Here is a 12257-nt window from a genome sequence, read left to right on the forward strand (position 1 = left end):
TAATGTCAATGTGCTGCATTGGTCTGCATGGACATCTACATCAGAAGAGAAAATATGACAGCAGCACACAGAAATACCATGACACTTCACGTTTAAAGCTAGACTGAGCAACAGGAACTTTAGTTGTGGAAACCTGGGCATCAGGCATCTAAGGATATTGAGCCCATCTGGAACCCTTGGTACGTATTTAATAGTCCAAGCTCATGCTGCCTCACTTGACTGCATACAGCAACCTATGAGATGTGATGGCTTAGAAGACTGCAGAGTTTTACTGAATTCTTCCATTAGCTACCTGTGGTTGCAATTTTTGTCCTTCCGAACAACTCACGTATGAACAAGTATTTAAGAATCCAGAAATGTCAACACACACCTACAACTATATCCCTTAATCATACATTAGTCAAGCAGAGTTATACTCTTACCATAGTGCTGTTGTGCTTTCTCTGATTTTTCAGACAGTAAATGTTTCAGAATAAACAATATTTTGAAATGCGTCGAATTACTAAAACGTTCAGGACAAATGGTGTTTATTATTGAGATGACAAATTTCCTATTCATCTGTATGAATACATGGTATATAGAATAAGAGCATGAGTTTGTCCAGAAGGTACAGTTTTCTGTATCATTCAATCCCCACTTTTTTTTAAGAGGCTAAAGAGATGATAATAAATCAATTCATAGGCTTGATGCTATGGAAGGAAACAGCTTGTAAGTAACAGAAAGACAACCCACACTTTTCAGATTTCTTAAAAGTAGCAATGATTTGACACTAATAGAAATTGTATTATTGGTTGTGCCAATGAATCACGCTAACAAAGGGAGCAGAAGTCTAACCAGGCACTGTTTAAAACTTCCATCTACATCATCTCAGAATTCCATCTGTACTGGTAAAAGATGTGCTTGTGCTCATTGCTGCAGGCAGATAAGCACAGTTATACATGAGGACTTGTGAACCCAAATTACCTTCAGGAAAGGCACAAGGTAAGGTTGAGGTGAAGAATTAAGTTCTCTGTAGAGCCTACTGGTGAAGTCTTCTGCTTCAATTTTTCCATCCTTCAGAACAGAAAAACAAAATAAATGAACTTGCAGAAATTACCTTTTACATTTATTCAACAACAAACAAAACATTTAAGTCTTAGCAATCTATAGAAAATAAGCAGTTTTATCATCCCCCGCTAATTTTAGTTATCAAGTTTTATCATAGCAATGATTTCTGAATGCAGTTTTAAAATGTCAGCCACAGAGAATTATCAAGAACTATCAACTGCTCTGAACAGCCTGGCAGCCCCATCTCTGGTGTTCTCTTTTCCAAAGTACTATAGCTCCTCCATTTCAAATAATTAAAGGTGTGCCCATCATATACTAAGGTGGCATATCTTTCACAAAACTAGTTGTATATTCCTCTTAGGAGGATACTTTGACTTTTGGTCTTGTGACCACCCACCTCTGGTTATCTCATAACATCTGGAATACACACCTCTGCCTTAAATTGAAGGCTGCTCACAACTAGGATAAGTAGTATTACTATTCATTCCATAAATATTATGTAAGTCAAGCTTTAACATTAGCTTTAGGTAATATTATTTATTATTTTGTAAAAGTTTGTGGTTTCCTACACTTAGCTATTGTACTAGCTGCATTGTCTTATCGGACAATTCATAACTCATCTCTTTATTCATTGCTTTATCAATAAAAATCATAGAATTTAAAGAGTCATCATTTATATTATTTGCACTTAAATTTAACTCCCATAGGTCCATTACAATAAGTTAACAAATGTCATGGCTAAGTTCTCATGCACGAATATGAGCAGCAATGTCTGATTTACAAGCTTCAAAAGAAAATTTTTGCATATACTGTAATAAATGCAAAGCAGTATTTGGTTTATCTCACATTTTAGAAACTTCCTCCTCATCATAAACACTCAGTTTTGAGTGTAAATTTGCCCACATATTGTTTCTTACAACTTTTAATGAACTTTCATATGAGCTTTCCTTACCAGCAGGTTCTGTACCAATTCTTTCACGTTAGCTGCAGTCTCTGAAGACTGTTTTCCAGATGATGCCAGTTTTATTAATGTGGATAGAAAGTTTTTGCATTTCTTCACATTTTCCATTGTTTCCTGATGGAGGCAGGCAGGGGAAGTAGAAGGGAAACAGAAAGGAAAATAAATTCTTCGTCATAAATACTCTGATCTGAATTCTGAGAAATAAAGTCCTCCTCTAGTTCATCACTGAATAATAATATTTATTAATTCAGGTTCCCGAATTACAAAAAGTGTTCACATTTTGTAAGTTATATTGTACTGCCAAAAATTTACTGTTTTCCCAAGGCCATCAGATAACAGAACACTTACACCTTTACTACTCTCCACTCAGACCAGTGCCTGTGTGTGTGTATGTGCATAAATATACACACATGGTTGTAATAAAAGGGTTTTTAAATGCACTCAGTATCTTACTGTGGCAGCAGTGGAGGTTGCCGTCGTTCCTTGCACTGTTCTCTGAGGAGTTCCAGTTTGTACAGCTGTTGCTGTCCCCAACGTAGTTGTTTGTGCAGTACCACCCAGAACAATCTGAGGCTGCAGAGAATACAAACATAAAATTATTATACTTGGAATGTACCTGATTGTTTTCTATCAGACCATCAAATTAACCATGCCTCAGGGCAGTGGGCATCTTCTTCCACAGCTACTATAAAAAAGAAGTTGCTCATCTACTATCCGTTGCAGTGGAAAGAAAGAGCCACCAGATGGCACAAAACACTACACATTCAAAACTGAAATGGCAAAAGTTGATTAACAATTGCAGGATTTTTGGTTACTCAATAAAAATCGCAAAATAATACCACAAACATACCCTTGTACTCTGTTGTTTCACAACATGATTTAAAAAAGCACTATGTTTCTGTCAATGTAGTAACTATCTTTGCCTGTTTCCTTAAATGCTACTTTCAAAAGGAGACTTTTCTAAAAAGCACAATGGGCACAAATACCCTGGTCTTCTCTAGGTCTTTTTGATAACCAACAGGACAAAACATTTTTCTACTTTCATAGACAAGTTGGTAATTCAAGGTAGGAATACCACCTTAAAAGAAACAACACTGTAAACAAGAACTTTTCAGACGTACAGCCCCACTCAGACTTCCAACACATTCTATTTACTAATGACAACCCAATCAGAGAAACACTAATTCTTATCAAGCTAAAGCCAACTCACAGAACTTTAACAATTTATTTGTAAACTTGCTCTTTATACAAATATACACAAAGAAAAAAAGCTCCAGTGGTGCCAAAGATAACCTTCACTGGTATTTGGGAGACAGAAAAGGAGATAAGGATTTAACACATCACATTCTTTTGTAATAAGGATAAATGAAGACCATGACATGCTCATTACAGGACAAAATATGCAGATGGAATGATTTTTTTCCTCCCATACAACAGCAGCGTAGATGAGTGAGACCCAGGTAAATTAACTCTTAGACTTGCAAAGACCACTGGCATAGGCAAAGGATCTGAGAGGGAAAAAGGTTAACAGCATGCACAGCAAAACCTGCATGTATTAAATGAAAACTCTCTAATCCTCTCTACTCCAAGGATGAAGAAAGCACTATTATATGATTAGGCAACAGCAATCACATCGTGTTGTTGCCTGGAAGTCAACGGGAGAATTTCACACTTCTGTACTGCGTCTTAAACTTGGCATTCCCCTTCCTCCCCCTCAAAAAAAATAAATCAACAAGAAAGCCTTTCATTAATACAGGCTGATCAATTAGAAGAGACCTCGCCATACTAAGACATCACTGTTTATCCTAGGGCTATTAGAATCTCCACAAGTACACAAACCAAAGCACAAATTCAGAAGAGGGAGAAGGCTTGTGGAAGAGAAGGCTACCAGGGCAAGTTTTTGTTTGTTTGTTTGTTTGCAATTGTAAAGTTTGTTGCAGGATTTGGAGGACTTCAGATCCATCAGAGGATTACTGCCAAACCTCCAAATCTACAGGAAAATAGTGTCACTTTTTGGAGGGAGAAGGCATAAAAGTTCCTTTATTTTGGCCAGTTATACGATTATAAAAAATTATAGCAGGACACCTTTACATACATATGCAGACAGATATAATATGAAAAATATACATATTAAAAAATCATATATGTATATTTATAGCCTCATCCAAAATCTAAAGTAAATTAAGATCTGCAAATGGTTTAGAAAGGATAATTCATAAAATATTTCTTCCATGCACTAAGCTTCCAATTATAATTCCTGTACTTCTGACAGTTTCAAGGCTTTCACCTTATCTTAACAAGTGAGGTACCTCAGGCACACCTTCCGTTTCTACGGACTTACTTGCACAACAGGAGGACGCTGTAGCGTTGTGGTGGGTTGCACTGTTGTTTGAGCCTGAGACACTTGCTTGATAATAGTAGTTGGTGTCACCTGTCGTGCAATAATAGATGTTCCCGGAGCCTAGGGAGAGAGAAAAAAAAAAATCAAACATGGTAGTTCCTAAATTGAAATATAATCTACAAATCCCTTATTAACCATATTTGGTCTTGAATGGTTTTATTGATATAAAGAAGTTTTAAAATTAATGCCACGCATACAAGTAAAAATATTTTTGATGAAGGCCAGCCAAACTGTAACAGATTCAGAACAAAACTCAATGCCCATGCCACATGGGAAAGTCTGTATATCACCAGTTTCATCGATGGCTTCTTCAAATCTTCAAATACACATTACTTTCTGGCATATTCTTCTCAGGTAAAGCCTCTTTTTTTTGTTGTTTTGTTTTGTTTTAAACACTGCAAATGACTGAACAAACCTGCACCGTCGATATCTGTACTGGAGGAGCACTGGTAGGTGTAGCAGGACGAGGAGTCATAGTATTCTGAGGCTGAGACTGGGCATGTGCCTGTGCTTGCATCTGCGCCAACGCTTGTTGAGGGATCATCAGCAACTGTCCATTCTCACTACGCACAAGGACCATGCCTGTTAAAAAAGAAATTAGTCAAGAAACATACCGTCTTTTTCAAATGTGAAAGAACACATTTTTTTGGTTTATCCAAGTTGGATATGTAAGCGGAATGAATGCGCTGTTTAAGTACTACACAGCTAGCAAAAGTAGTTTGGTATAAAAGCAAAATACCTTGATGTGTTACCATATTTTGTATAGAATAGCGTAACTGCAGAAGGACTCTTTGTTCATCAAAACGCTCTGCATGGTGTGCATCAGTACACACCAGTCACATCCCTCCCGACCAAACATCTCACAAGACTAGAGGTTAAAGTTAGTAATCACATAAAAATTGCTGCTGTTTTTCTAGTAAAAAATGCTTTATTTAACACAGCAACTAAAACAAAATCTTTCTGTTAAGTAAGATTCCTGTTACTTTTTTAGAAATTAAAATCAAACTAGGTTTCACCAGCAAGAGGAACACAATTGTCTAAGTTCTAAATTAATTTCCCTGCAACAAATTTAGTAATGAAAGTGGTTATAAAATCATAATTTTACTCATGTGCATCAGCAACAGACTGTACTGTGCCATGTTACACCCCAAAAGGGAAATAAAACAGAGAGGGAAATGAGGCAGCCGTTCCCTGCTCAATCACTCCGATCGATGCACTTCACCCCACCGGAGAGCTCCAGGGAACCAGTCCCAAACAGGCAGATTTTCAGATGCTAGTCTCTTTTTCTTGAAGCACGTGCAGGATCAGGACAACAAGAACTTTTTTCAAGGGTTCATTCATTCCTCATGTCTCAGTCTGTGAGAGTCTCAGGAATTTGTGAGCTCCGAATAAACCACCCAAGGAAACAAACTGGGCACCCAAAACCTGTTAGCCTGTTGGAGCAACAAACTACAGGAGGAAACTTCACCACGACAATGAAGAGGCACTACTGAAACCAGGCATCTTTAGTTGTTACTCTAAAGCCTAAAAGCCTATACGTGTTCCATGGAGACAAATCTCTTCTCTGGAATCTCATAGCATGACTACCACAAAAGAATCAAGTTTTCATTTGGTTTTCTAGTCCAAGTGTTGAAATGTCTACAGACAGCGCCTTAAAAAGTTTGCTTGGATGGTTTGAAAAGTAGTGTTCAGCTACAAAATCCATATACTGATTTTTACAAATATGGGATCAAAAGGAAAACATTATTATATTAGTATTACACGGATGTTAATTTACATCAAAATTTACATCAAAAAGCTCATTTACATAAAATGGTAAATTTCTATCACAGCTTGTTTAGAAGCATTAAGGTGGGAGCACTACGTGCTACGGACAAGAGCTGTATCTAGAAGCACATATTCTCAAGCTGTCTTTCTGAAGGAATGGTGGAGGGGAAAAATGTTTATAATCTTGAAGACTGCAGAATTAAATATGCTTAAGTTTAGCTGTCAAGCTTGGAAAACCATTGTCCATGCCACCACAAAAAGTAAGGTCTTTTTTCCTGTGACTTATGTCAAGAGATGCATCTTAATTACAACAGGAAAGCCACTCATCACCAGCACAGCTTACAAGAAATTTTATAACCTCAGAGCTTGCTCCTCTCTGCTGCTCATTAGAACCACCAACAGGTTCTTAACAAAATCCTCACAACACAGGAACAGGGTTACCAACACCAAAAAAAAAAAGTAAAAAAAGGAGAAATTGAGTATTTTAAAACCTAAGAAGTGACTTGCTAGCTTGCCAAGCTCATTCCTGCACAAAAAGAACTTGCCAATAATCTCCCAATGTGTAAATACAAAATCTTAGGTGATGAATTCTTGTTGCCCAATGTTGTCACCTTTCTTAATAATCAGCTGAAGAAACTGAACACTGCATCAGTGGAAATCTCTGGTATTATTATAGCTGAAGACACAAGGACAGTGGAAGCCTGATTAGAGGAGCTATTTTCAAGACAATGTCAAATATTAAATCTGGCTGATTAGCGTTTAACTTTTAGCAAATCAAAAGGTCAAGCACAATTACATAGGGCTTCGCTTAAGCCCTGAAATGCACAGAAGTAGACTGACATCCATAACAAAGTTTTCTTAATTTTGGGGTTTCCTGCTACACTGAACACACCACAAGCTCTTTAGGGGAGTTGTGTATTCTCTCCTTCCAGAAGCCCAGCGTAACAGATACCACCTGGAGGTAAGCACCAAAGCAAAGGTGACCAGCGCTGCAGGGCAAGCACCGTGCCAGGACTGTGAGATGCTCTCCCTGAGCTCCACGCAAACTACAGCATGCCTACACGGTGACACAGCACAGCTGCTGACACAGGTGAAAAGCAGGTTAGCGTAAGCCTTACAGAACATACCAAGGAAGTTCAGGTTTTGGCAGTCGACAGACAAAACAATCAGCTGTAATCGAAGCCTTGGCTCTGGGCACTGCCCTGTTAGATGTCTACCTACAGCAAGGCTGAATCTTCACTCCAGTCCTGAAGTCATAATAAAAAAGTAATTCACGCACAGCTACATTCCTATCTGTCCTTGTTTAAATAGCTCCTTTATACTGCACTCCTGTTTGATACACAGTTATTTTCAATTTATACAGTTTCTAATATATCTTTAAGTTAGGGTCTACCGCTGACAGATAAATTGCTGTGCAATAGCACTTCACCGGCTACGTGTACACGCAGAGACAATTACAAGCAGCAGCCCAGCCTTGCATAAGCTTTAATCACAGCGCGATGATTTCACACATATTACCTGCCTGAAATCGTGTCTTGTTGGAATGGAGATAATTTCATCTAAATTCTTACACCTTTTTTGGAGATGAAGTTTGTTAGTGAAACTTTCGTGCAGAAATTCATCCATAACACAAGGAGGGCAACTAATTTCTGACTGACCACTTCACATCTCTCCGACCTTGCTGGCAATTTGTAAAAGGGAGCTGGAGACACCTTCACGTGTGAAGGAAATATATACATCTTTTCAGTTCCAAAAATGTATATTTTAAATATTGATATACAGAGAAATACCATAATCTCACACTCCATAGCATAAGGGTACAAATGCTGTATGATCTGGACCAGAAAGGACCAGCAGGTACCAGACAACAGCTAGAACTTTACCCAGGTACTTCACTTCTCCATTAAACTCAGCATCACATTTACTTAAGAATTAAAAATGCTTTTTGTTTCAAGCTTACAATCCAGGTTTTTGTTCCCCAAGTGGCTGAATCGCTGTTTCAGGCCAATCAGTTAACAAAGATCATTGCAGATGTTCTTTTAGAAAGAAGTGACAATAAAATCCCTGCATATATTAAATATCGCTGCCTTTTTTTTTCCTAGAAAGTCTAATAATATGTACTACAAGAATCATATTCGTTGTTAAAAATGCAAACATTCAAGCATTCTTTCCAAGGCCCTCATTAAAAAACTAATTAAAATTAAAATTAATTACTATTTTTGTTAGAAGTTTGAGGCTTAACAGAATCCTGAAAGAGGCTCCTATTTTAGTTTGAATTAAACAATTCATCATGACTCCAAATGAATGATTAGCAAAATTGAGTTGGGTTTCTCCTTACGCCGACAAGGATTTGTCCTCCTAACTAGTGCAATGGTCATCTCACATACTCTTGTTGCAGAGAACTTTCCAGATCTTGTTAATTTTCAAGAGGCGTTTTGGGTGGAAAAGTTCATTACTATATGGCATAGTGGCATGACTCTACATTGTCTTCTTTGCCTCTTGCTATTTGTATTTTATTTGCTAATGGCATTTCTATTTTCAAAGGGTTTTGTTCTTTTTTTTTTTTTCTTAAATTAATAGAAGTTGTAAAATCGTGCAGTGGAATAAAATGTGAAGAGCTCTGCCCATACGACATGTCAGAGAAACACAAACCAGGCTTTCTTCTAACGCCTTCCCCTTCCTTTGAAAGATGTCATGCCTTAGCAAAGGCTAAAGAAAAAAATACTCCTATCAGAATAATAAAGATAGAAAAATAAAAAGCGATCTTGTAGCCTTTGTAGATGACCCTGGGTAACTCCTGGGATATGCAGCTTCTCTGTTGCAGGAAACCTCAATATGTGAGAGAACCAGAGATGTTTTCTCTGGTAAACCTAGAAAGCTGGATTAGTAACAGGTACAAGAGCTGGAATGACAGAATTCAAACTTCCAGCAGGTACAGCAGGCATCTGCAGGTTACAGCCCTGAGGAGCTGTGGGGTCCAGAAGTGTCATCCTGATGAGCACACCCAGCAGACACAGCCAGGTGTCAGCCCAGCTCAGAGCAAGCGCTGGATGCGCTGCTCAGGGACTATTCGCACACCAGGCGGTGCTGAAACTGCAGCACGCACCCAGCACGAGGACAGCAGGCACAGGCATTCCTTCCTGTCATACCTGCATGAAGGACTGAAACTCTTCCGTAGCTGTGAAATACAAAACCTACAAAGTGTCCTATCAGATCAAAAGCAACTGCAGCATTTCTGATACCGACCTGAAGAACAAATAGCTTGAAACTTAGATTTTGCTCACTACCCACAGTACAGCCCATGGTCTGATCCAGACCTACTCAGAATCATCATTAATGAACATAGACTTCTAATAATTTTATTTTTTTTTTTGTAGCTGAGACAGACACAGAGGAGTTAATGGACGCATGTTCTTGGAATCACACAAAAGATACACTTTTCCAGTCTTTGGAGGAAATTCTCTGAGATTCTCTTCTCAAAGCAAAAAAGGAACTGAGCTTTGCTTCCAGGAAAAGAAAAAACCACACACCCTTAGGCTCAGGGAGCACTGTTAGACAGCACAGCATCACCTTCAACACAGAGCGCCCATGTCAGAAAAGATGACCAAGCCCCAAAGAATAACTAGAGGATTGACAGTCCAGGTGCAGGAAATCAAAGTTCGAACAAATATCTCTAGAAAAGAAGGTAATTGATCTTAAAGTTCGTTGGAACCTGACAAACCTTCAAATCCTATCTAGATTTACCAGGAAATTTCACCTAAGAGGTTATCTTAATGCCAAAGCAGTTAGCACCCACAGCTCTCAGGCACACACTCAGCTGCGACAAGATGTTACAAACTCCGAGCTGGCATAAAAATCTGACAGTAATTGTACACGGGCAGTGCCCTATTAGCAGAAGAAAGCTTTATGATAGTATCAGTATCCTCTCTGTGTTGTCAGAAGAGATTGTTGCAATGAACAGGAAAGCAAGTGTCCGTAAGGGTCTGCAAGTTGATCCCCTACACACCACAGACACACTAAGAAGCACGGGGGTGAGTTAATGCTCTTTAGGTGATTTGATCAAGCTGCACAGAGACCCCTGGAACGACAAAAACTTTCCGAAAGGAAGTTTTTAAGATTTTCCCAATATAAAAAAGGTGGAAGAAAAGTGGAGAGACAGCTGGAGCAAAGGATCGCTGCCTGGATTAACCACAGGGTGAGCATTCAGCAGCAATTACATCTATGCCAGTGGCCCCTCGTACAGGGAGGGAAGGACAGCCTGGTGCTGACACCAACACTAACTCCTCTTATGATAACTGGCCTGCCTATAAAGTTCTCACTCTGCAGGAATAAGAAGCCAGTAAAAGAGGGAAGAACCTAGCAAAGCCAGCTAGTGAGGCTACGGGTCTGCAAGCTCCTGGCAGCCCCGTGACAATCTCAGTAAGCCAAGGAAGCCTCCCCTCGCACGGGACAACTTTAGACAGGTTTGGAATTGCTTATGTGTGTCAAAGAGCTTCTGTAATAAACCATCAGGCACACAGCACTCGTGAAGGACCATCTGCACAGCAGTTCACGAGAAGTATTGGTTACAAACATGATGAACAGCGCAGAACTTTCAATGGCAACGCAGCCGTGGGCTGGATGGTACCAGGGATGCGTTGTTCTGTACCTGCTGAGAGCTGTGCACCATCGTCAGACGCACTGCCACTGCTGGCAGCCTCCAGGACTTTATGCTGGCACCAAAACCTCTCACCGGCTTTATCAGTGACTTGGGTGATGGGATGGAAAACACTCATCGAGTCTGCACAGGGCAACAAACCGGGGGAGGTGCTGATATGCTACGAGGGAGGGCAGCCTTTAAGGGAGAATTCAACAAGTTAAAGGATTTAGACAATAGGAATTTCACCAAGTCTATGGACAAACAAGTCCCCAACCTGGGACAGAGGAACCCCATGCTATAGCACAGGCTGAAAACCAAAGCTCTACAGGAAAAAAAAAAGAAACACAGGGGTCCTGGTGGACACAAGCTGAAAGGAGCCAGCAGCACGTCCTTGCAGGGCAGGCAGCTAACCACACACTGGACTGTATTAGCACACATGGAGCCAGCTTCATCAGGGAAGTGTGAGTCTCATTAACTGGCACTTGCAAGGTCGCATGTGGAATATCTTCAGTTTGGGGCCCCCCGGAGCAGGAGAAATACTGACGAAGTGGAACAAGCGCAGCACAGGGCACTGCAAGGTGAGGGTGCTGGAATGGGCCCCAGGCAACCTGACCAGGCTTTGAAGTTCACCGTGCTTGGAGCTGAGGTTTAGTTCAAGTGATCTTCAAAGGTCCCTTCCACCCTGAATTATTGCACAACCCCACCAGAGAGTGCCAAGTACTAGCCACAGATTCAAAGGGAAACTGAAAGTCGCTTGGATTCAACATGACATATTGCTGGGGCTGTAAAAACGGGTCAGGACTTCGGCCGAGCTTCCATTAATTGCATTAATAATTTCCATCCATTTTTCTGTCACATGCAGACTGTGACAGCAGTTCATCAAGAGGGGACCACGCCACGCAGCAGAAGGGGAGCCAGGACCTAACAGTGGGACAGTTTCTCAGCCGCAGCCCGGACCCCTCTTCGTGCCGTGCATTTCCTGGCACGCTGTGGGTACGGGCACGGGGTGGGGAGTGAGCACAGTTTAGGTGCTCTGAACCTCAGGCACTGCACAACCAACCTGGGAAAACCATTACCTGAATTTTCTTGCCCAAATCTCTGAGGTGTTCAGCAATGCAAGCTCTTAAGCTTCACGAACAAACCTGGGTGGTTTGGGACACCTGTAGGAGTCTCTCGGCCCTATAAGCGTTACTGCAGTGCTTAATGGTGCAGTGCAGGTCTCAGACCCCAAAAAGCTGGCTGAAAACCAACCCACGGCTCGCTGTGCCACACAGCCTGTAGGAACACAAACCAGCAGAAGCAGGCCTGTAAGCACGAGGCTGCCAGGCAGTGCTAGAGCTGTCCAGCACACCGAGCCCCTGGACCACGTCCACCAGAGCTACGGGCACCCTACAGCACCAAATGCCAGGATTTGTGCAGCTGGACCCAACGCACAGCCATAA

At 40.6% G+C, this 12257-nt stretch overlaps 1 protein-coding gene across 1 annotated transcript in view; it reads right to left on the bottom strand.

Annotated features, from left to right (window-relative positions):
* Positions 1–12257, bottom strand: part of TAF4 (TATA-box binding protein associated factor 4) — a 37605-nt gene that overhangs the window by 11175 nt on the left and 14173 nt on the right. The window contains exons 3-7 of the mRNA XM_027473184.3: positions 4825–4991; positions 4350–4469; positions 2462–2581; positions 2000–2122; positions 964–1053 (exon numbers count right to left, since the gene is read on the bottom strand). Of these exons, the coding sequence (XP_027328985.1) occupies positions 964–1053; positions 2000–2122; positions 2462–2581; positions 4350–4469; positions 4825–4991 (620 nt within the window). The remainder of the gene's footprint in view (positions 1–963; positions 1054–1999; positions 2123–2461; positions 2582–4349; positions 4470–4824; positions 4992–12257) is intronic.

The sequence above is a fragment of the Anas platyrhynchos genome, chromosome 21 (genome assembly GCF_047663525.1).
Source record: "Anas platyrhynchos isolate ZD024472 breed Pekin duck chromosome 21, IASCAAS_PekinDuck_T2T, whole genome shotgun sequence".
NCBI classification, from domain to species: domain Eukaryota; kingdom Metazoa; phylum Chordata; class Aves; order Anseriformes; family Anatidae; genus Anas; species Anas platyrhynchos.